This window comes from Theropithecus gelada, chromosome 2, assembly GCF_003255815.1.
Source record: "Theropithecus gelada isolate Dixy chromosome 2, Tgel_1.0, whole genome shotgun sequence".
Taxonomy (NCBI): Eukaryota; Metazoa; Chordata; class Mammalia; order Primates; family Cercopithecidae; genus Theropithecus; species Theropithecus gelada.
Genome location: NC_037669.1, coordinates 161,551,115 through 161,576,827, shown reverse-complemented (window position 1 = coordinate 161,576,827; position 25,713 = coordinate 161,551,115). Strand labels below are relative to the sequence as shown.

The 25,713-nt window shown below is 40.5% G+C and overlaps 1 protein-coding gene across 1 annotated transcript in view; it reads left to right on the top strand.

Annotated features, from left to right (window-relative positions):
• Positions 1–25,713, top strand: part of COL6A5 (collagen type VI alpha 5 chain) — a 94,651-nt gene that overhangs the window by 12,064 nt on the left and 56,874 nt on the right. Inside the window, exons 5-19 of the mRNA XM_025376711.1 lie at positions 3,181–3,735; positions 5,793–6,368; positions 9,484–10,059; positions 11,811–12,151; positions 12,258–12,339; positions 15,494–15,636; positions 16,221–16,313; positions 18,075–18,128; positions 20,035–20,106; positions 20,440–20,466; positions 20,578–20,622; positions 20,714–20,767; positions 23,754–23,816; positions 24,435–24,500; positions 24,905–24,958. Coding sequence (XP_025232496.1) covers positions 3,181–3,735; positions 5,793–6,368; positions 9,484–10,059; positions 11,811–12,151; positions 12,258–12,339; positions 15,494–15,636; positions 16,221–16,313; positions 18,075–18,128; positions 20,035–20,106; positions 20,440–20,466; positions 20,578–20,622; positions 20,714–20,767; positions 23,754–23,816; positions 24,435–24,500; positions 24,905–24,958 — 2,801 coding nt within the window. The remainder of the gene's footprint in view (positions 1–3,180; positions 3,736–5,792; positions 6,369–9,483; positions 10,060–11,810; positions 12,152–12,257; positions 12,340–15,493; positions 15,637–16,220; positions 16,314–18,074; positions 18,129–20,034; positions 20,107–20,439; positions 20,467–20,577; positions 20,623–20,713; positions 20,768–23,753; positions 23,817–24,434; positions 24,501–24,904; positions 24,959–25,713) is intronic.

The window sequence follows — 25,713 nt, the reverse complement described above, 5'->3', positions numbered from 1 at the left end:
CTCCACATTTCATCAGTTGCTTTAGGCAGATTAATGGCTAAATTAAGGCTGAGACAAGGCCTGATGTGACTAGCTGTCTGGATAACATTTTGCTAGCTTCCTTTATCACCATGGAGCGATTCAGCCCCTCACTTTTAAACTAAATGCCAAGACTGGAGAATCCCTCTATAAACAGTTGCCCCAAGGCCATCTTGGAAGTCATAAGTGGGAAAATTGCTAAGAATGTTGGGGCCTTGACAAAGCCCACTACTGTGAAGTGAAAAAGATTCTATTCTGCATGTGAGGTATGTGTGTGTTTATGTATGTGCATACACAGATGAGTACAGGGGAAGTACAGTGTGTGTGCACAGTTGGGTACAGTGGAAGGAAAATGGACTTTGGCTCTAGATAGCTTAGGGTTTGTCTCACGTACTTCCACTTGAGCCTGGAACATTGTCATTTATAAAATGAGGATAATGCCTACATCAGAGAATCCTTATAGGTTGAGCACCATAAATGCCAACCATTATTTTTATATTAAATGCATATCAAGTATATATGTAATAATTGTTCATTTTTATTTATAACAAAAACACATATTTGCATTTTTGTTCTAATTAGAGATTAAGTACCAAAATTAGGAGAAACAATTTGCAAATTTCCATATCTCGTTGTTTGTTATTTCTATTATTAATAATGGCCACTTACACCGCTTATTAGTTAAGATGGTATGTGTTGATTGCTGGTATTAGCACATGAAAATATTGCCTGCTGAGAAGCACATTAATTTACTGGTAAAGAGGAAAGATGCTAGAGTCAGAGTCAAGGTTCACACTCTAGCTTTATCACTGATTAGCCATGACCTTGAATAAATTACTGTCTACTTGCCTTGGTTTCCTTGTTTGTAGGCTTATTGTGAAGGTTAATGGTGATAACACACATGGAGCAGTTAGGGGAGTGCCTGGAACATAGTAAGCGCTACACAACAGTTAGCTGTTGCAGAAAGTGGTTAAGGTGTTCATCGATGAGGAAAGGAAGAGAATTCTCACTTATTTGAACTTACTAAAGTGAAAACGTGTTTGAATTTTCTCTGAGCCACTAAAAAACAAAAATAAAAAATAAGTAAGCAAATAAATAGCATTAATAACAAAATCCTAAGTAAGTAACAACTTTGTTCATTTTTCTCCCTGTTATGGACAGTAACAGAGTTGGATCTTTAGGATGTCTTAGAAAGAGTGCAAGAATAAAAGATTCCCCAATGTTTCCTGGAGTTGATGCTAAGAAAAGTAAAAGGATTCGAGGAAGCATAAAGTAGGTTGTATCTCAGATCCTTTCAAGGGAAAAGGTCCTGGACAAATCTAGGGAGGTACAGTATATCCTTTGCACTTCAGGTAGTTGCAGTTGAAGTAGTCAAACTGAGCACTATCATGCCTGGAGGAGAAGATAAGTTGTGGACAAGGAAATGAGTCATAAAATGGCTATCAGAGAAGCAGGAAAACAAAGGAACCAAAGCTTCCAGAGCTAGGAAGACACTAACGAGTCTCAGAGCAGATGCAGATGGAGTGAGGCACAGTGTATTAATAGGGTGCAGGTTAAGCTGCAATAGCGAAAAGACCCCAGATTACACAGCACAGAATATTATTTTTCTCTTACATCATAGTTTAGGGTGAATAGTCCAGGTCTAGTAGAGAGGCTATTCCATCCTCAACACATAGCTTCCATCTTTAGGTCAAAACTGAAGATCCAGTTCTTATCACCTCCTGTCCATGGAAAGGGAGAAAGGACCAAGGGAGCCTACCACGCTCAACTGTTTTAACGTAAGACCCAGAAGTGGCCAGATCACTTTTGCTCATACCTTTTGGTTAAAACTTAGACACAATGCCACAGCTAGCTTCAAAGCAGGCTGGGAAATACAATCTTTAGATGGACAATCATCTGCCTATCTAAAATTTTATTAACATAGAAGAATGGAAAGATAGATATTCAGGGACATGAAGTAGTTTCTGTCACAAATAGATACCAGGAGGTAGATCCTGTGAATACTAAACTGTATGTAAAAGCCTATTTCTTTTATATGTGTTACATGGAAGGGACTCTTCCACACTTCACCACAGTGGTCAAGGCCACTCTATCAAGGCCACAAACATCTTCAGCAATTTCTCCTCTCATGACTTTCAAGATGGTTCTGAGGCAGCTTGAATCTTAAAATGGTGGTGTAGTCCTCCTGGTGGATCAGAATGTGACCTTACACTTTATTAAGTAATAGTTAACATCTTTTCATTTTTTAAATATATGGCTGATGCTGTGTTTATTTTTAGGAAGTATGGGATAGACTTCAGAGTGTTGAGGGAGAAACTGTAAGAGGAAGGCAGAGATTACAGATAGAAAAAGAGATTAAGACTAAAAAGATATATGCTAAAGATAATATATTTACATATATATATGCAAAACATATGTATCATGAATTAATACTGTTTTTAATAGATTATAGAAATTGGTTTTATATATGTACATATGTCTATCTTATATATAGAACAATGAATGTACATACATTAGTGTGTATATATCTGTGTGTATATATATACATATGTATATGTTCATTTCCAATCAGGCTGTCTAAAGTTTATGTATAAAGGAACAGTCCATGTTGAATGAGTATGTGCTTACTGAAGCACTTATCTCTAGTAAAAAGTTTTTCTTCAATTTCCAATATTGATTTATAGTGTTTATGAAATCACTTAGAATTATCCCAGAAAATAATGCTGTTAAAAAATTATTTGAAATTGTGTTTCTCCAGAATATACATAAAACCCTGGAGTGTTAGTACTATGAGCGCAAGGAATTGATTGCTTTGGCTCTGGTTCCTTTTTTGTATCACTACTGCATCCTTAACACATGGCTGGATGCTTGGCATTTTATACACCTCAAAATTATGAATGAATGAATTAAATATGAATAAATGAGTTATGCATGCATGCATGAATGAATAAATACACATTTTGGAAGTTGCATTTCTGCTTCAGGGTTCTAGTCAACCAGCTTCTACTAAAGAAGCAAATACAATTTTCAAACGTAACAACAGTTGCTTGAGTTAACTTTCAATGTTTTCTCATTAATACATTTGTTTCTGCCTTAATGCCACTTTGTGAGAACCATTCCAACCTGGTTATTTCTGATCCTTTTTTTTTTTGTAACATGCAGGATGTGAAGACATGAAGGCTGACATCATGTTTCTGGTGGACAGTTCTTGGAGTATAGGAAATGAAAATTTTAGGAAAATTAAAATCTTCATGAAAAACCTATTAACTAAGATTCAAATTGGTGCAGACAAAACCCAGATTGGCGTTGTTCAGTTCAGTGATACAACTAAGGAAGAGTTCCAGCTCAATAGATACTTTACACGGCAAGAAATTTCTGATGCAATAGATAGAATGTCTCTCATCAATAAAGGCACTTTAACTGGAAAGGCACTAAATTTTGTAGGTCAATACTTCACCTACTCCAAGGGGGCCCGTTTGGGGGCCAAAAAGTTTCTCATCCTCATCACAGATGGAGTAGCTCAGGATGATGTGAGAGATCCTGCTAGAATTCTTCGGGGCAAAGATGTGACCATCTTCTCTGTAGGAGTATACAATGCCAATAGATCTCAGCTAGAAGAGATCAGTGGGGATGGCAGCCTAGTTTTTCACGTTGAGAACTTCGATCATCTGAAGGCACTAGAAAGGAAACTTGTCTTTCATGTGTGTGCTCTCCATGGTAAGTGACCCTGTTATCTGTCAGGACTCAAGAATGTGAGCTGTTGACTTTATAATGAGAAATAGTATATGGCACTCTGGCCCTGGCCTCTACCTGGACTTAAATGTTAAGTTTTAGTCTTCTTTATGTTATATTAAAATGGCTGTGACCTCCAGGGATGTTTCAGACTAACAATTTTGGCGTCTAGTTTGGCACAAGTTAGTATGGCATTGGTGACTTCAAGTATATTCCAAAAAGATCCCAGAATTTTACTTTAAACTTCCAAATGTTTAATACCCACACACCTGGATTTTTCAGAGCCAGTTTTGAATCCCAAATTATTTTCTAGAATTGTTTCTTGGCTATTTATAGCCATTGTTAAGCAGAAAATAACTAGAAATACAATTTCGTCTTTCTTTTAGTTAAATTTTATCTAGTATCCTAAGCACCACCCACCAAGAAAACCCTGGGTATTTTAAAGATAGTTTATTTTCATTACTTCACATTATTATTCTTAAACTCTATCAACTGGATATTTTATATTTGTCTGTTCATGTATCCATCCCTTTGGAAAACTGTAATTTGTCACTTTTCTGATTACTTGGAGTCATCATTGTATTCTTACAAATTGTAGTGCTTTTAAAATTGTACTGCACAACCTTCAGTTTGAGCCTATCAATTTTAATGTCTTTTGAATGAGAGCTTTTTCTCAATCCACACATAGACTAAAACACCTATGTTTTAAAATCTATCATGTGCTATTTTCTGTGTTTTGGATACAACTAAGAAAACAAACCAGGGTAAGTTTGTTTTGTGTTGTTCCTCTGGCAACATAGAGATTTTCACTGGACTTTATTCGTCAAAATTGTGCATGTGGAATTTCCAGAAACTTAACAAAATGTCTTACAAACACGTAAGTGTTAGGTGATAGTTCTAAAGTTTCCTTGGTAACTGCTTAATTGGAATTTTTTTCTTCCCCCAAAGGTGGCAGTGATTCCAAAACTCTTGATAATGTTGGGAGGTGTACCTAAAGGCTATAGCTTCAACTTTGAAACCTGCAAGGCTCTTCTTGGCATTTCTTCATTTTGATTAATGTAAATGTGGAGGCCTTGTCTACAGCATAACCTGAAATTCATCTGACTCATGCATTAGATTGTCTCCTAAGTATCAGGTCATGACTAGTCACCAGTTCTCAGTGGGTCATTGACCAAGGGTTTTACAGATATAGCCTGGGGATATTCACAGTATCAGAAACTTAAAAAATTTGAGACTTTATTATTAGAAATAAGAGTTGACAATTAGCTAGGCAGGTGGAAAGTGGAGAAGCAAATCTTTGGAATACATGCGTGTAAGTTATTGAGGGAAGGAAAAGAGTGGGGAAAGAGTCCACACGTTGGAAAGCCAGCCAAAACAGTCACTTGTCTTATAATGTGGAGGAGGGTTTGGGGTCAGGGAAGAAGTGATAGGAGTTTTTGCTCTCCTCCTACTTGGGGCCACTCCTTTCTGAGCTCTAATTCACAACGTCAGGGAGAAAAGCATAAATAACTGCAGAGAGATATGATACACAGGGATGGTTTGCATACCTGAGGGTCCAAAGATACCTGGAGCCAGAGGGAGTAGGGTAAAACCACCAAGTTATACAGTGAGCTCTTGAGCTTTCCACAATAGCAGGTCTGTTTGGCAAACATCAGTATGTCTTACCATTACATTGACATTGAACTAGCTTCTAACATTGCCTTTCAGTTGAAAGCCTGCTTAGTAAAAGACATTACATGTCCTAATGAGATATAGCAAAATAGAGTGGTGTGGCATAAGGACCACTGATCCTGGAGTGATGTAGATAGGGTACAAATGTCCTTGGAGTCATGATGTAGGCAAGTTGCACTTCTCTGAGCCTTGGCCTTTTTTTTTTTCTTTTTTTTTCTATAAAATGGCAGCAGCCACCTCTAAGAACTAAGTGAGATGTAGTGTCTGACACATAGTAGACTCACGGCAAATGCTAGTTCGCTTCCCTTCTCAGCACCCTGCATAGAATGCACTGCAGAAAGTTTGTGACTCCTGTTTTCGTCTTCTTTCAGATTGTAAAAGGATTACAGGACTAGACGTCGTGTTTGTGCTGGATCATTCAGGTAGCATAAAAAAACAATATCAAGATCACATGATTAACCTAACTATCCATTTGGTGAAGAAAGCAGATGTTGGCAGAAACGGAGTTCAGTTTGGAGCCCTCAAATACTCTGACCAACCTAACATCCTTTTCTACCTTAATACGTACTCGAACAGATCAGCAATAATTGAGAATCTGAGGATGCGAAGGGACACTGGAGGGAAGACCTACACTGCCAAGGCTCTCAAGCATGCAAATGCCCTGTTTACAGAGGAGCATGGCAGCCGCATCAAGGAAAATGTGAAGCAGATGCTGATTGTCATCACTGATGGGAAATCTCATGACCATGATCAGCTCAATGACACAGCATCAGAACTGAGAGACAAGGGCATCACCATCCTTGCAGTGGGTGTAGGAAAGGCCAACCAAAAGGAACTTGAGGGTATGGCAGGGAATAAAAACAATACTATCTATGTAGATAATTTTGATAAACTGAAAGATGTTTTCACACTTGTTCAAGAAAGTATGTGTACTGAAGCACCAGAAGGTAAGTTGTTACTTTTAAAGTTTCTATGGGGGTAGCAATAAAAATTTAAACAAAAAGTAAATCATAAGTCTCAGGTCTCCGATTGCCTGGATGTTATGGACTGAATATTTCTCTGCTCAGGCTATCAGTTTTCTCATCTCTAAAAGAAATGGGTTGATTGAACAAGATCCCAAAGATTCCTTCCCACCACAGCATGCACTGAAGAGATTATACAGGAAAGTTCCAGATGCATTCCCTGGCATTTTGCTATTCTGTTGCCTTTTTCTGGCAGAAAGAAATTCTTCTTAGGGTCGTATTCACCTTACCCCATGTAATGGCTGCTTATCGTGCTCCATTTGGTTAATGGTCTCAGTGCAGCCACTGGACATCAGTTTCAGGCCAAACTCAAGTGGACAGTTTCATGGTTTAAATGGATAGACTTTTGTCTTCAAAGATCTAGGCCCTCTAAATGGGATCATAGGCATTCTAGAGAGACATCAAAATTCAAGTGGTCTGGTGTGCTCTTCTGTGTGAGTGCCACCAGTATAGAGGGCAGGATATGAGAGTTGAATGTGGGGTAATGGAAGCTGGCTGAGAGAAACAGGGAGGGAAGGGAACTGAGATGATTACCAGCTACCACTGAAGTTGGTAGGCTGGTGACATCACATTTGAGTGAGGACAGGGTGAGATTTGCCACTTGTGGTCTCAAAAGCAGTAGAGACTGATAAGTAACCCAGGAAGGGCTGCTGTGCCTAATTGGAAGGTCCGAATTCTTGTGATTTGTGTATTGACCCAGTCCTCCCAGTCTGGCAAATGAAATAACCAACTTTTGAATTTCCTTTCTTCTTTGCTTCCTTCCTCCCTCCTTTCTCTCATTTCTTTCCTCCTTTATTCCTTCCTTTCTACCGACGAGAAGCTCACTTTTGTAACTAATATAAATCATGTTTCTAAAACTGACATTAACCCACTTCCATATTTGTAACTTGTCCAACTCCAGACAAAACCTTCCCTCAAATCCTGTGTCAGATCAGCATTTGCTTGGCTAAATAAAACTATGCCTGACCACCATAGCTTTACCTTATTAAGTAAGCAATTAATTCATCTTCTTGGTTTCAGATATTGAATGATGGTATCATCTTTACCCAAGGAAAATTATGATTTTTCCCAAGGCAGCAGGACCACCCCAGTTCTTCTGCCCATTCCATCCTCTTCCTGGACTCTCACCCTGAAGCGTAGGCTCCCCTCCTTCATTCCTGACACCTGCCAGTCCACTTAACACTGAGTGTTCTTTCTCCTACACACTGGATGCGGTCCCTCTTCTGCTTACAGTTTTTTTTGTTTTTGTTTTTGTTTTTGTTTTGGAGGCCTCCCTGTGCCCTTGGAACAATTTCCAAACTCCTGAGCTCTATCTAGCCCCTGCCCACCTCTGCAAGCTCATTGATCACCTCTCCCCTCTTCAAATCTACCCTGTCCTTCTGAAATTCCTCCACGTCTTTGTGCACACTATCCTGCCCACCATGACCACTCCAGCCTACCACTGTGCCTGCCTACATCTCACTTTTCTGTCAAGTTTCAGTCTTTGTGTGCTTTCAGTCAGGCCCAAACCTGACCTCATGTCCCCACTGTATCCCCCAACTCTCACACCTTCTATTTTCCAAGTGGTAGCAATTGACACATATTTGCTGTTTTCCTACCTGTATCTGTCACAAGACTACAAGCTCTGCAGGCAGGCTTAATCTCATTTGTTTGTTGTGTCCTCCAAATCTAGTACATTACTAAGACTTCAGTCTTTTCCTAGGAGTGTGAAGGCTGTTTTATTCTCATTTCCCATGCCTACATTTTTGAAGTAGTGCTGAGATGGAGTTTGGGATGCAATATGTTTATTAGGAATCCACACCTGTAAAATAAATGGGGAAAGCAAGATGGACCAAATAACTCAAAATAGTGACATAGGCTAAACAAAGCTCCAAACCTAGCAGAGAGCTCTGAAGCAAATATTGCCCATGAGAGCTGTCCACCATCAGCCTGAAACGGCTGGGACTAAGGGAGAACTCCCTTCCCACTTAGTGCCTGGACGTGATGGCCCTAAGAAGGGCATGACCTTTGGCAAGGCATCTCTCTATAGTGAGACAGACCCTGAAAGTGCTGACAGTTGGAAGCTGTCTACTGTCTGCCCATACTCCCATAGCTGGGAAGTAAGTTCTTCCTTGCAGGTCTAGCCAGGCAGCCCGTCTTTGTGTCTGCCACACCACACTTACAAGGAATTGTGTGACCGTGAGTAACCTACTGTCTCAATTACCTTTAGTAATCACCATAGTGCTGCTCCTACCACAGCCATTGAGTTTGGTTGGAAATGAGTATAGAAATGTCCCTTCGATTTTGGGACATTTCAGATTGGACTTCAGGGAGCTGACCATATGCTCTATTTACTAGCCATTCACACTTCCTCTGAGAAATTCTAATATTTGAGTCATGGTATTTTTAAAAAGCATTGCACTAGAAAAAAGTGCTAAATTTAAGGGTAAAAAGGATCTAGAGGTCCAGATACCAGCTCCACTCCGTAGTAACTGTATGCTCTTATATGAATCACTTAACCTCTAAGTTCTATTTCTATATTTATAAAATTAGAATAATTAGTCGTAAGGTGATTGTGAATATTAATGTTGTTATTATGTGCCAAAAGCATTTTTAAAATGCTACTCCTCAATATGGATGTAAAGTGATAACATGAATAGTAATAGGAGTACTAATAATAGTACAGTAAGTAAGTACTATTATCTTGATGGGGTAGATGTCCCAATCTTGGTGTTTTGAAGGGATGTCTAGCCTTTGTAATAACCTTTTAAGGAGTACATGAAATTTTTTCAAACTTCTTACTTTCTTTCTCGGATTAGCTTCCAGTGTCTTTTCAAATGGATTGCATAAATAATTAAACTTTGAAAAAACTCTCTAATCTTTCCTCCTCTTGCTGTTTTTTCTTCTTTTTGAGGATCAGTGATTCTTTCTCTTGTTAACTTATCTCAATTTGCTAATGTAAAGCAATTGAAGTATTTAGCAAAGCAATTTAAGTATATGAGGAAAGGAAAAATTTAGAATGATTCATGAGGAAAATAATTTATTCTTTTTTCTATTGCAGTCTGTAGTCTTCAGGAAGCTGATGTGATTTTCCTTTGCGATGGCTCTGACAGGGTATCTAATTCAGATTTTGTTACCATGACAACTTTCTTGTCAGACTTAATTGATAATTTTGACATTCAGTCTCAAAGAATGAAAATTGGTATGGCTCAATTTGGAAGCAACTACCAGAGTATTATTGAGTTGAAAAACTCTCTGACTAAAACCCAGTGGAAGAATCAAATTCAGAATGTCTCCAAGAGCAGTGGGTTTCCGAGAATTGACTTTGCCCTTAAAAAAGTGAGAAACATGTTTAATCTATATGCTGGTGGGAGAAGAAATGCTGGTGTCCCCCAAACTTTGGTTGTTATCACATCTGGAGATCCTCACTATAATGTGGCAGATGCAGTAAAAACCCTGAAGGACCTTGGAATTTGTGTCCTGGTTTTGGGCATAGGAGATGTTTCTAAGGAATGGCTTCTGCCAATAACAGGCAATTCTGAAAAAATAATCACTTTTCAAGACTTTGATAAGTTAAAGAATGTGGACATGAGAAAAAGGATCGTCCGTGAAATTTGCCAGAGCTGCGGGAAAACCAGTAAGTGCTCCTTGTTTGGTTTTCTTCCATGGAAAACTCATTTCTCCATTTCCCAAGTGTGTCTAATGGGCTAGCTCTAGCAGAGCATATATTTAGAACATATATTTAGTGAGAATATCTCACTTATGATGCAGTGATAAGAGACTTCTCTGCTTCCAGGAAGTTTGGATAACTCAGCCTCCCTCAAAGACAAGGAAAGGGTGCAGAGGCTAGAGGGGACCCCTGGGCTGTGTCCTCTGGTCAGCCCTGTTCCCTCACGGCAATCCAGTGTTTATTCTCCTTTTAGCACCTGGATCTCTGTCTCCTATTTCTGTCCTCCTCGTAAATGCCCTGCATCAGCAGGAAGTAAGTAAAATAAACATTTGCTGATTGGAAGTTTTATTATTGTACCTTTGTTAAACCATCTTGTAAGGGACTCCTGTGTGTGTGTGTGCGTACAGTGTATTTTTCTTCTTTTAATGATTACATTCATATAATCATAGGCTACTAATGATCTGAATTGTCCTCAGAGGTTATTTAAGCCAGAGGTCACAAAGGCACATGGCTGCAAAGACCAGGTGGGTAATGGAGATGAGTCAAGTGAGTAGAGTATGAGGACAGTGAACTGGAAAACAATGATGCATCTCACAGGAATGCCACCGTTCAGCTCCAGCTGAGATTGGCCACGGGGGACTCAGATTCTCTAAATTTGAGGCTAGGAGTTGGGAGGACAGCATATAAGGAAGCAGTAGCGAATGATTCCGGTTTGTGGAATTTGCACAACATGCAGAAATTCCTTCAAGTTCTTATGTTTCTAGAGTTGTTATAATTGAAGTCACTTCTTTAACAAAATGTGTTAGTCTTTCCAAACTCTCCATATCTTATATGTCCCATTTGTGGTGCTCAAGTGGAGGCAGATTACAGTGGTGGAAAGAGCCCTGGTCCTGGAATCAGAAAGCCAGAGTTCTAACTCTGGTTCAGCGGCAGCAACCTCTGCACATCACTGTTTCCTCATCTGTAAAATGAGCACCTGGGCAGGATCAGAGTAACCAAATGGCAGCTTGCAGTTGCAGTTTGTTTATCGCATCCAGTGTTGATGAGTTGCTAAATTAGTTGACAGCATTCACACTGAAGGTTCTACATTAAAAATGTAGACATCAGGCTCCTCTTTGAAAAATCAGAATATCTGACAACACTAGGCCCCATCTCCCACATAGCTACTCTCAGCTGGAACTGAACAGTGAACAGACCCAGAAATGGGTCATTGTTCTCTAGTTTATTTTCCTCACACTCTGCCCACTTGAATCATCTATCTTATCTACCTGCATTTGCAGCCATCTGTGTTTGTGATCTCTAAAACTTAAATAATCTGAAAAGACAGCTCAAAACTTTAATGTATTCTGATTATATGAATTAAAATATGTCACCATTAAAATGCATGCTCACATGCGTGGCACACACACACACAACAGAGTCACTGAGGATGAGACTAAACTATGGTTTGAACTTCAAATAGCTATTGAAAGTTTTAATATTTTAAAGGAGACAGAGAAAACCCCTGTGATATATGTTAGTATCACATATATATATGTGATATACATACACACATATATGTATATGATAAAGCAGTCAGTATCTTCCTTCTTGAACACTTTTTGGAGACTAGAGACCCTCTAGCTCTGGGGTATGACAGTGCTCCTTTCTTCTGCCCTGTCTCTCCTTCCTTACTCCTGTCTGCTCATTAATCTTGACCCTGTTCCCTTGATTTCCAGATTGCTTTATGGACATAGTGGTTGGGTTTGACATCTCCACTCATGTGCAGGGGCAGCCTTTGTTCCAGGGCCACCCCCAGCTGGAATCCTACCTCCCAGGCATCTTAGAAGACATCAGCTCTATCAGGGGGGTGAGCTGTGGGGCTGGCACAGAGGTGCAGGTGAGTTTGGCGTTTAAGGTGAACAATGACCAAGAATTCCCTGCCAAGTTCCAGATCTATCAGAAAGCAGTGTTTGACAGCTTGCTGCAAGTCAACGTCACTGGGCCAACTCATCTGAACGCACAGTTCTTGCGGTCTCTTTGGGACACATTTAAGAATAAATCTGCATCCCGGGGCCAGGTATCCATATTACATTCTATTTCCCATCTCCATATTCTTCCATTTTTTCTTCATTCCCCAATTATATATTTAGCTATTACACCACACCATTTTCTTATTTCTCTAGGTGCTGCTTATTTTTTCAGACGGTCTCCAGAGTGAAAGTAACATAATGCTTGAAAATCAATCAGACAGGCTCAGAGAAGCAGGTATTGAGTAGAATTTTTTTTGTTTGTTTGTTTTTGAGATGGAGTCTTGGTCTGTCACCCAGGCTGGAGTGCAGTGGCACAATCTCAGCTCACTGCAAGCTCCACCTCCCGGGTTCACGCCATTCTCCTGCCTCAACCTCCCGAGTAGCTGGGACTACAGGCGCCTGGCTAATTTTTTGTATTTTTAGTAGAGATGGGGTTTCACTGTGTTAGCCAGGGTGGTCTTGATCTCCTGACCTCGTGATCCACCCAACTCGGCCTCCCAAAGTGCTGGGATTACAGGCATGAGCCACCGCACCTGGCCGAGTTGAAAATTTAAACAGTGAAGCATGGAATATGCTTAACAAGTCTCTACCTTTACTCAGATGCTGTAGATGTTGAGATCTGCCTGGCTACTTGTAGCAGAGGCTGTTGATACCTCGTCTAATCCCCTTGTGACCAGCCCTCGCACTCCTCCCCAAAATGCTGCAAATGCTATGGCCAAGTGCTTAGACTTATGACCTTCTATACAGACATATGCCCTTGCTTGACCTGAACCATATACCTGGGCGTGCTTGGAATGGGTGTGGGGTTACCATGCCCCACGTTGATGGTGGGCGGGGGGCAACTATGATATAGGGATACAAAAACCTGGAACTGTTGCTCAAATGGATCAACTCTAGTACAATTTGCACTCCAGAGTCCCTCATGAATCAGGCAAAGGCTAAGACTTTATTGAGATGTATTCCTAGTTACATCTCCTTCCCTTTCCTGGTCTCTCTCTCAATACAGATACCACATACATACAAAATCCTCTCTCAGATTCCAGTTCTAGAGAACCTGACCCAAGACAGCTCCTACTGTTTCTTATTTTCCATATGAAAGATAGCAACATGGATTTGGAAAAGCACTTCTCACTATATATTTTCTGTCCGTGTCATAGCTTCAGACTGAGCCGGAAGCTCAGTGCAGAAGTTGAGAGTAAGATGCAGCGATGGAAGACTCCACTAATTGTCAAATGAGATGCATTGTTTAAGAATTTCTTGGTGTAGCCCAGACTGGCTTCTAGGGTTCAGCTTCCACAGGAAACCTCCCTAAAGGCCACAATACATCCTGTTTTATTGCTCGGTTGTGTCTCTTTCTCTGCACAGATCCCTTCAATACCTTCTCATTGTTCTTGGGATATAGATCAAATTCCTTAACATGGCCTGGGAGCGTTGCAGAACCTGGCCTCTGCTTCCAATTTCAACCTTCATTTATTTATTTATTTATTTTTAAGACGGAGCCTCGCTTTGTCACCCAGGCTGGAGTGCAGTGGCCCAATCTTGACTCACTGCAAGCTCTGCCTCCCGGGTTCATGCCATTCTCCTGCCTCAGCCTCCCGAGTAGCTGGCACTACAGGTGCCTACCACCACGCTCAGCTATTTTTTTGTATTTTTAGTAGAGATGATGTTTCACTGTGTTAGCCAGGATGGTCTCGATTTACTGACCTTGTGATCCGCCCACCTCAGTGTCCCAAAGTGCTGGGATTACAGGAGTGAGCCACTGTGCCCAGCCAAATTATTTCTTATATTCAACATTCCAGGCATATGAAATTATTTTTACCATTCTTCCTCCAAGGTTATACATATATGTAATTTTTTTAGATGGATTTTTGTTCTTGTTGCCCAGGCTGGAGTGCAGTGACACAATCTCGGCTCGCTGCAACCTCTGCCTCCTGGGTTCAAGCGATTCTCCCTCCTCAGCCTCCTGAGTAACTGGGATTACAGGTGCCCATCATCATGCCTGGCTATTTTTGTTTTTTCGTATTTTTAGTAGAGATGGGGTTTCACCATGTTGTTGACCAGTTCGCTGGTCTCAAATACCTGACCTCAGGTGATCCACCCACCTCGGCCTCCAAGAGTGCTGGGATTACAGGTGCGAGCCACTGTGCCTGGCCTCCAATGTACTTTACAGCCTCACTTCTCTCTGTCCTTGCCTAGAGCTTCCTCTATTTCCTTTCCTACCCAGGTACTCTCTCCGTCTTCTTTGTCTGGCTCTTTCCATTGGCCAACGTGCATTTATCCTTTAGAATCAGCTTTGACATCAATTTTTCCGAGAAACCTTCCATGACTCTCCAATAATGGGTTAGGATCTTCTCCTCTAGGCTTTCATAGAACCCTGATGTTTCTCAGAGCAACTATCCGATTCTTGACCCTCTGTTCCATTAGACCAATAACTCTGGGAAGGAAAGAAGCCTGACTTACTCATTTGTATCTCTGTATTATACAATGATTAATGCATAATAGGCTCCTATTAATAATTTAAAAATTTGCTTAGTGAAAAGATGAATAAAGTAAATGAACTAGTAAATGAATTAATGAGTGAATAGATGAATTAATGAATGAACTGTATGTGGTCAGGAGTTCAGCTGAGACAATTGCCCTGGGTTTTCCTCATGTTCTCAGGGCCTGGCCTCCCAGGGGTGTTTGAAATTGGGAATAACTTGAGAATTATCATTAATTTACATTCAGGAAAATTCAGAAAAACTCTCTGAAGATGAATAATGCCCTTAATCCCAGCACTTTGGGAGGCCGAGACGGGCGGATCACGAGGTCAGGAGATCGAGACCATCCTGGCTAACACGGTGAAACCCCGTCTCTACTAAGAAATACAAAAAACTAGCCAGGCGAGGTGGCGGGCGCCTGTAGTCCCAGCTACTTGGGAGGCTGAGGCCGGAGAATGGCATGAACCCGGGAGGCGGAGCTTGCAGTGAGCTGAGATCCGGCCACTGCACTCCAGCCTGGGCTACAGAGTGAGACTCCGTCTCAAAAAAAAAAAAAAAAAAAAAAAAAAATCACTTTCCAGTGTCCAAGAATTGCACCAACATTGGTGGTAAGATGTGGAACACAGTTTTCTATTAGTGTTTTTCTATAGATTTGTAAATTGTTTCTCTTGAATACTTTTATCAGGGGATTTCATGCAAAAGTCAGGGACCAGAGCTGGTGCATATTCGTAAAATGCAGGCAAATTCACTGTTAGTTTCTTCATATGTCAGGAGTACTTCTTCCTCTTATGTTTGTTTTTTCCCCTTTTCAATTCTTTAAATCATGTTCACTGAGCAGAATTATTATGCCTTCTTCTTTTTCATGTACAACCCCTTTGCTTTATTTATATTGTGGTTCTTACCGCATAGGACTTGATGCTCTGCTGGTAGTGTCGCTTAACACAACTGCTCATCATGAGTTTTCTAGCTTTGAATTTGGAAAAGGATTCAATTACCGGACTCATCTGACTATTGGAATGAGAGAGCTGGGCAAAAAACTATCACAGTACCTGGTGAGTTGTTGAACAAAATCCCCAGTTGTTCAAAATGCCATGGGAACTAAATTGGAATCTTGATGAGAACTTTCAAAGACTGCCTTTGTTTACCCCTACTAAATTAAGGGCATGGTCCTTAGTATATAAAAATGTGTGGAAGACCACAGCATAGTATTTTGTTTTTACGTATTCTTTCATTCTTTGTCATCTCACTAAATGAATGCATAAGGAACTAAAAAACCAACCAACTCATAACTGAATTAAAAAACCCCCAACTGTGTTGCAGAAATTCCAGGAAACAGAAGACTGTCAACCAGAAACCAACAAGTCTTAGGCAAAGTTGGGTCATGGCCATCCACATACTGGATGCCCTGTCTATAAACAGAGGTCATTTCCTTTGGAGAGGCGATGTTGCCAGTGCAGTGCCTGGCACCCTCTCTGCAGTGTTAAATTCAGAAAGCACCTCTTATTCTCTGCAACCCCTCATCCAAAGGGAGAAGATGGGCTTGTAGGTGGTGGATTATGATTTGTATGAGTACAATTCTTATGAAATAAAGTTTCTGACAATTGTTATTCACTTAGCTTTACTTTTTTTTCCCCAGGGAAACATTGCAGAAAGGACTTGCTGCTACACATTCTGCAAATGTCCAGGAATTCCAGGACCTCATGGGACCCGAGGACCACAAGCCATGAAGGTGCCACTCACCTGTGATACTATTTTATCTAATGTGCTTTGATTTGGTACGGGTAGGACTGAGACTGACTGACTGATTTTACAACCTTCACTCCATGCTAATGGAATTCCTTTGGACATTTCATATGACTTTTTTGGTATAAAATCCAGGTCAGGAGAGCTCACTTTTGATACTGCTAGCAAGAATAACTCCCTTTTCTCTTACATACCCTTGGCGATGTTGCTTCTTGGTTTCGCAATTTATACTTTTGTACTTGCTTTAGAAAGTTTGAAAGGTGATAAGAAGTAAAAAATAGTGGAGATGAAACTGGGTGTAGTAGCTTGCACTGGTAATCCCAGCTACTTGGGAGGCTGAGGTGGGAAGATCACTTGATTGTTCAAGACCGGCCAGGGCAACATAATGAGACCCTATTGCCTTAAAAATAAGTAAATAAGTAAATAAATAAATAAATAAGAATTGTGCTTCATCAGCAACAGAATGAGATTGAACCACAAAACGATCATAGCATTGCAGATTCATAGCCCTTTAAAACACAAATTATAAAATATTATACAATAATAGGATGAATAAATATGTCATGATATTTTCAATAATATATGCCAATGAAAATTAATGAACTACAGCTACACACAACAACATGAATAACTTTTACTAACAAGGTAATGACCAAAAGAAAAGCAAAACACAGAATACGTGTGGTAAAATTCCATTTATTAAAAGATATTATATCTAGGGAGGAATACTTAACTGGTGAAGTATTCTTAAAAGGCAAGAAACTATTATCAGAAGTCAGGAGTGCCCTTGTGGAGAGGGGCCAGGGGTGAATTGTGACTTGGGACAGGCGCTGTGCTTGGGACCAATAATGCTCTATTTCTTGACCTGCGTGGTGGCTACATATACCTTATATATAAAAATTATAAGATTATTCTATAAAGTTACTTTATAATAATTAAACTATACACTCATATTTTATATACTTTTATGTACGTTTCAAGTGGATTTTAGGTATCACAATAAAAATGAAGTTTTTCTTTAAAAAAAGAGATCAACAATGCTTGCTCATGAGTTCTGCACTGTCCATCCTTATGGAAGGACAATTTATATTGAACTTTTTACTGCACTGTGATGTTTTGTTTAGCACAGTGTTTTCCATTACTTTGCTCAGGTCAATATTAGAATTATGTTCCAGAAGCACAAACACCCTGGTATATGATCAGCCAGCTGGGCCTGTGTTAGAGGGTGGGGAAAGCAAACCCAAATGAAATGTTTGCCACAGGTAAGCCATGACACAGTTAAACCACACGTGGCTAAGGGAGAGATGACTGCAATTAAAATATATGCAGTCTTGTTGAAAGTGCCTATTCTTCCTTGAGCTCTCAAAATAGCAGAACAAAATAAAATAATCCCTTTGGAAATGCTATAGGTTTGTCTGCTAAAAGGGTTGTGGCTGGCGCGACTGTCCTCCCTGCAAATCACTCAGGCACAGGTGTGGCTCTGTGGGCCTCATCTGCTGGTGGGTTCCAAAAGTCAGCCTCCCGCAAGGATTAGGAGTGTCGCCTCCTGCAGAGGGGCTTCAGAGCTGAGTGCAAGGACAAAAGCCAGCTCCAGATGTTGTCAGATTCTCCCCAAACTCACGGCCACATCTGCAAAAACTGCAACCAAGTTGGAGGAAGGGACTCGCTTAGAATGCCTAATGATTTCACAAGTTTGACTTGATGGGGGGGGGGTGACTACAATTTATTGTTCTGTCTTTCTTCCCAGGGTTCTCAAGGTCTAAAAGGCAGCAAAGGACACAGGGGAGAGGACGGAGACCCCGTAAGTTTTTATGATTCCCCCTCACCCCCCTGCCACTATACACACACTGTACACACACATACACTCACACACACACACTTACTTTCTTTTTCATTAAAGGTTATTTTCATACAAAAGGGGTAGATGGAGTTTTGTTTATATGTTTATTTTTATATGTTTATGTTTATTTTGTTTATATGTTGATTTTTGTGCATTTTTTTGGGAAGAAGGGTTGCCTTTCTTTTCATTTTTCCTTGTCTGAATTATGAGGCAATTACTAAGTCTAAGTTTGGGGTAAGGAGGGAACAGGCTTACACATGTAGCCTGGCATGTTTTTATTGGGCACCCTCCTTTCTACCCCCAAGCAAGGCACAGCAGGTTATCTGCCAGGGAGCTCTCTTTAGACCTAAAACCCAGTGCTTAGTACATGGCTTTGGGCCAAGGCCGGAGTATACTCCCTTCCATGGAAAGGGAAGAGGGCAAGGCATCCCTCAAGATGGGAGGCATGGCTTCATGGTCAAACGCTGCACAGAGGTTTGCAGATCTCCATGTTTAAAACCAGAACTCTCACTTTCTCGTGAATCAAATTATGAGAAAGAATTTGAAGAAACGGAAATCACTTACGTGCCTCTGTTTGGGATGGAAAAAGTTCAGAAAACATCCAGACTGGATTTCTGTCACCTTAGATCAAGGCCAGTTCCTCATCTGGGCAGCAAGTTATAAGGATTGAAAGCAAAGACTCTAGAGTCAGATGCTAAGAGTTGGCCTAGATGTGGGTCCTTGAACAAGATACCTAACTTCTTGACCCTCTGTTTTCTCATCTGCAAGCAATTACAAATTCCACTACAATCTAATGGCTGACCTAGTTTACAAAATGACCACTAAGGGGGTGCTGTGAATCACCTACTCTGCACCCTCCGAGGGTTCTTGGAGACTACCAAACTAGCATGAGAGTGCTTTCAGTGTGGGGAATAGTGTCACCCACCTGCCTGGCCGAGCCCACCACTGGCAGAAAGTCCAGGCAATGGGAAGCCATAGGGCTAAGGTACCTCTCAGCAACCTGTGGCCATGGGCAAGGCCTCCTCCTTTTGCAGGGAAGGATCCTCAGAATAAAGAAAGCAAAGCAGGATGAAGGCAAATCCTTTCTCCCTCTCTTACTGGCAAAGCAAGAATTAAGCTCATTACTAATTAATTATTCATGCAGCAAAATGGGAACACCTGTTATGCACCTAGACATGAACCAGTCACAAGGGACATGATGGTGAAAGACACGGTTGAGGTTCCTGCCCTCAAAAAGCACAAAACTGTTCCTTTCTTAAGATCCATTTTACTTTAGCATTTATCTGTATTTAAATATTTCCTTGGAGAAGCAGGGTTGTTGGGAGACACAGAAATCATTGACCTTCAGTGCTCATCCCTGCACGGATAGTCTGACTTTGGGGGTCTTTAACCTGGTGATTCCTCTTGTGAGGACTGGCTTTTCTCACCTTTGCTTTCTCATTCTCCTAGTAGTGTCACTTTCCAGCAACTGTTTCTACTCAGCAGCAGTACCCTAGCACTGACTTGTGAGTCTACTGTCAGTAATGCTGACTCTCCCAGTATAGCATTAGGGCCCTAGATGAAATTACTGGAGTCTTGGAATGTGGCTACAAAGTGCAGCCACTGTGCTGTTTGATCAGGTAGGGAAGTGGCTGAGCTCTTCTTGCACCTTTTTGTGATCTTGGGTCCATAAAAAGCTCTGAAGATTAACAGGAAACATGTTTGAATATAGAGGGGAAAAACAGACGTAAATGAGTGAGGTTGAAGAGAATGCACTTTTTCTAAAGCTCATAGTGCCCATGTGCTTTGTCTTAACTCTGAAAATAAACCACTGGCAGCTTCTGGCAAAAACATCACGTTGGGTACCTGTCTGTGCTCCTTTTCTTAGGGAGTACGAGAAGACGCAGGACCCCAAGGAGATAGAGGGATTGCAGGATGTCCAGGGGAGCAGGGTGAGAAGGTAAGGCTCTTCTGTAAATGTTATTTCCAATTCTCTATAACATTCTCTCCCTCTCTTTCCCCATTCCTTTCCTCCCTTGTTTTCTCTCTTCCATCACTCCTCTCTCTTTTCCTTTATCCAGTTATATCGATGAGTTTTCCTGTCTGCAGATTAATTCTGCTTTTTAATAATGTCAAGGAGTCTTTAGCATTAATAAATTCCATCTCTAACCTCTTTGTAGGTGTATAGCTCATAACAAGTAAAGAAATACATGCTCACTCACTTTAGAGAGGCAGTCTTTGAATCCACACTCTGTCTTTGATATGTCAGTGAGAGATATTTCATCTTTTGCAGGGACCCAGAGGATTTTCTGGACCTCAGGTACTGGAGTTTTTTCTTAGTTTAATTTGATTTCCAAATGGGATTAGTTTCCCAATAAGCGTGTGGCAGAGACCTGCTTTTACCTAACAGCTGTCTATTGTCGTCTCTCAGGGAGGACATGGAGACGATGGGATTGATGGACTTGATGGGGAAGAGGTAAGCCATACTTCTTTAAGTATTATAAAACTGTCATGAGGCTGCTAAAATTTTTTTAAGTAGCAATTTTGTTTTTCTTGTCTTCTTTTAGGGCTCTCATGGATTTCCTGGAATAAAAGGAGAAAAAGGTGATCCAGGATCTCAGGTAACACTTTTCCTTTCAATACATCGAAGAAGGAGAATTTGGTGACAGAGACAGTCTTAACGGCTGTGTGTCAGTGGTTATAGGGGATAAAATTTACAACTGACTTAACCACATAATGAAGGCCTATTAATACTGAATATGTGCTGCATATCTGATTGGAGCAAGGGGGTAACTATGTAATTTTCAAGAATTTCCACCTAGAAAAATTTAGCACACACGAGGTTATTCTATGGGCATCTTTCTCATGTATGAAAATGAATGCTTTTACCTGTCAGTGGTTTCTTTTGTTCATTTGTTTTTTACCACAACATTTCCGTCAATGTCAGTAATTTCTGTGTTGTCTTTATTATGTCAGAAAAAAAAAGCAAGAGAAAGAGACAAAATTATTTTGGTGGCTGTGGTGGCAAATCACTGTGAAACATTTTTTAACTTTACATTTATTTCAACACTCATTAATGTGTGTCTACTTGATTTCAAGCAGCTCTACTTTTATGTTCTGATCCATTTATTTATGAAATATTTTTGAGCACCTGTCATTTGTCAGGCTTGTCATGTGCCAGACACCTGTCATTGGCCAGGCATATATTCTTATTTAATAAGAATCAGAGGTGAACCACACAGCCCTTGTCTTCAAAGATCCCACAGTATAGTTGGAGAGACAGATACATCAATAGAATTACATAAAATGTGATTGAGGTCATGTTTTAGATATTTACATGGGAGTCCAGAGAAGAGCATGTAACTCAGCCTAGGGGCAGGGGTTGTCCAGAAAATCTTCTTGGAGGAAATGACCTCTGAACTGAAGAGAACAGGAATTCAGCAAGGCAAAGATGTGGAGGAAGGGCATTCCAGACAGAGGGAGTAGCATAAGCAAAAACATGAGGGTTCAGGGCACTGCCAAGTTTTTCTTCCTGGAGGGAGCATTAGAATACAGGCACTGGGAGGTGAGGTTCAAGACATGGTGGGGAGAGATCAAGAGATTGGGAGGGCACTAGCGAGCGATGTGGAAGAGCTTGGTTTTTAACCATAAGACAATGGGGAGCCTTTGAAAGATTTTAAGCAGAAGAATCACAATCAGATTTACATTTTAGAAATATTACTTGCAGTAATGTGGACAATATTTTGGAGATGACATAGATGCAAGGCAAAGATGAGAGGTAGATCTGTAGAAATCAGGTGAGAAGTGATGAAGCCTTCAAGTAAAGCAATGATAGTGAGAACAGACACAAAATATGCTAAAGTTGTAGCAGGGCTCAGACTGAAGCGAGGCTAACAGGACACCTAAGGTGCAAAAGGGGCAGAATTATGTGGAGTAAATACCTACCTCAATTCTGCATCCTAGGTGCCTCTCTCATCTCACACTAGTCCTGGTTCTAGGACCTGAAATCTCCAGATATAGGCGACTAGAGGAATAGGAAATAGAGAGTCAGTCAATATGCCTGCAAGGATCCTGGCTTGGGCAAGTTTAATTGGAAATAATTAGGTTTGAGATGACAATGGAACATGTTATGGGAAGTCAGGGAAGCCGAATGGAGGGGCTGGCTGAAGCCACGGCAGAAGAACATAAATTGTGAAGATTTTGTGGACATTTATCACTTCCCCAATCAATACTCTTATAATTTCTTATGACTATCTTTACTTTAATCTCTTAATCCCATCATCTTTGTAAGCTGAGGATGTATGTTGCCTCAGGACCCTGTGATGATTGCATTATCTGCACAAATTGTTTGTAAAGCATGTGTGTTTGAACAATATGAAATGAGCACCTTGAAATGAACAGGATAACAGCTATTTTCAGGGAACAAGGGAAATAACCATGAAGTCTGACTGCCTGCGGGGCTGGACAGAAGAGAGTCATGTTTCTCTTCTTTCAGAAAGCGAATAGGAGAAATATCGCTGAATTATTTTCTCAGCAAGGAATAACCCTGGGAAATCGAATGCATTCCCAGGGGGAGGTCTCTAAAATGGCCGCTCTGGGAGTGTCTGTCATATGGAGTTGTAGATAAGGGATGAAATATGCCCTCATCTCCTGTAGCATCCCCAGGCTTGCTAGGATTAGGAAATTCCAGCCTGGCGAATTCTAGTCAGATCGGTTGTCTGCTTGCAAACCCCGTTTCCTGTTAAGATGTTTATCAATGACAATGTGTGCCCAGCAGGACATGGATCTTCATCAGTAATTCTAGTTTCACCCTGGCCTTGTGATCTCACTCTGCCTCTTTGCCCTCGTGATATTTTATTGCTTTTGAAGCATGTGGTCTCTGTGACCCACTCCCTATTCGTACACCCCTCCCCTTTTGAAACCCCTAATAAAAACTTGCTGGTTTTGCGGCTCAGGGGGCATCATGGAACCTGCCGACATGTGATGTCACCCCGGACACCCAGCTTTAAAATTTCTCTCTTTTGTATTCTTTCCCCTTCTTTATCAGACCAGCCAACACTTAGGGAAAATAGAAAAGAACGTATGTTGAAATATTGGGGGCTGGTTCCCCCAATAGAACATCCTTATGGAAGTTTCCAGTGGGCAATTTAATAACAAATGTTAGAAGTTGTTAGACTGGCTAGGATGTCCAATATCATAGCCACTAACCACATGTGATTATTTAAAGTTAAATTTTAATTAATTAAGAAATTAAGCTTTTTAGTGGCATTGATTACATTTTAAGTGCTTAATAGCCACATATGGCTAATGGCTACCATATCGATGAATGCAGATATAGAACATTTTCATCACTGCAGAAACTCCTATTGGACAGTGCTATGTTAGACCATGAGAAGTTTACCAGTTTCTGAGCCTCAGTACAAATAATCCTGACCATAGGCTTAAAACTGGACTTAGTACTGCTTGAGAAATCTAAGGGAATCTGACTGTGATGAAGGACAAAGAGCATTTTATCTGATTAACCCCCCTACACACAAAACTTCACATTTAACACCATTATACAAACCTCTTACAAGCTAACTCAGAAATTTGTTTCATTTTTTTCAGGGCAGCCCAGGTTCCAGAGGTGCTCCTGGGCAGTATGGAGAGAAGGGCTTCCCAGGAGATCCAGTAAGTTTTCAGGGCCCAACTGGCCCTGAATTTTATACTTGCTCCACAGGTCCTATCTTCTTTCCCTTTGTGTTTCCTGCTACCCTGTAGGCACATGCTTGTCTTAGGAGTAGAGGTGATAGGTGTTGGCTGAGGCTTTGGGAAAAGTCTGTTTGCATCTTATCTGGGTTAGGGCCATCTTCTGAGTCCTTATGGTACGTTGAGACTTTCTGCTTCCTTTGGGAGAACATTTCCATAGCTTTATTTATTGGACTTCTAATCTTGCAGACCTATAGATTCACTATTTGCAGACTCAGTTACAGGGGAATCTTTTTACACCCTTGAGGGAATAGCCTAAGAATGTTTGAACCAGTGCACCAGTGAAGCTGCCATCATAGAAAAGGGAAAATCTCAATGTAGCAAGAACTCTTTTAATTATTTATTTATTACCAAATCTTCAAACTTGAGGAAGTACTGCTTTTATTTTTTTTCCAAAATCCTGCAAGTTTCAAATGTGAAAAATTTTCTCACACCTCTTATACCTTGACCCAAATTAGCTTAGTACTTGAACATCATACCATTTTGGAGAAAAAGCTGGTATTTCTGGATTCTAAACTACTTTTAAAAATCTTTCTTTAGGGTAATCCAGGACAAAACAGTAACATCAAAGGACAAAAGGGCTCCAAAGGAGAACAAGGAAGACAAGTAATTTGATCTATTTTATCTATGAGTTGATTAATTCTGTTATTGATCCAAGTAAATTTAGTAAGATATGTAACCTTTCTGTAATTGAACAAATGCTCTTAAGACCACATTTAAAAGACCTTTATTTTTTGGTATGCATATTTGTAGTAGGATACACTTTTATGAGCAAAATTATGAAGTTTCTGGCAAGTGATATTATTTGGGAAAATGTAGTAGCAGTGCATGTTGCTATGCTTTTTTCTTCTTTAAAGGACGTGTATAACTGACTGTTAATATGCAGAATGATCACAGTATGACATGTTTATTCTGCCATTTTAATAGTGCTTGAGGTTTTGATGCTGATGCCTTTATGATTTATTCAGAATTTTTGCCTTTTGATCTTGAGGGAATTATTATATTTTTAGGGTAGAACTGGACAGAAAGGGGTGCAAGGCAGTCCTAGTTCCACAGGAAGCAGGGTAAGTATTTCTGTGGACATTTATTTCCCCTCCTTACCACTTGAAGATGACAGAGGCATTCAGAATATTTGTTGCACAGAGTTGACTGATTCAGGGCTGAAATATTTTTCAGGGCTTCTCCCTCTTGACACTATTGAAATTTGGGGCCAGATAATTATTTCTTGTGAATGGCTATGCTATGCATTGCCAGATGTTTTGCAGCATCCCTGGTCTCTACCCACTAGTATCAGCAGCACCACCCCTCCCCACTGCCCACTGGTGACATTCAAAAATGTCTGTAAATATTGTCAGATATCTGTGGTGGGTATAGTAGTGGTGGACTTGAGAGGCAAAATCACCCCTGGTTGAGAAACACTGAAATATAGTCGGCCTTTCCCTTTCCACCTTCCAGGTGTTTTGGGATGTCTTTGAAGAGAGCCAATGATTTTAACACAAAAGCTCTCCTTTGGTAGCTTACATAAGAATGTTATGAACTAGGTAAATATACTTTCTCTTTACATGTTGCCAATGAGAAAGAGGACTCATGAATAAATTCTTCCTGAATGGACCAAAGCACTGGCAATTAGGGTCAAGTGGCAACCTTGAGGTGCTGGCATAACTTTACAGCATCCCATATTATACCAAGCCTGTCACAGCAAAAAACGGAGACATTGGACTTCTCTATCTTTTTAAAAGGAACAACCAAGAAATAGCCTTTCTTTCTGTGGACTACTGAAGCTAGAAGTGATATTTATAATGTATTAAAAACTCCTCTC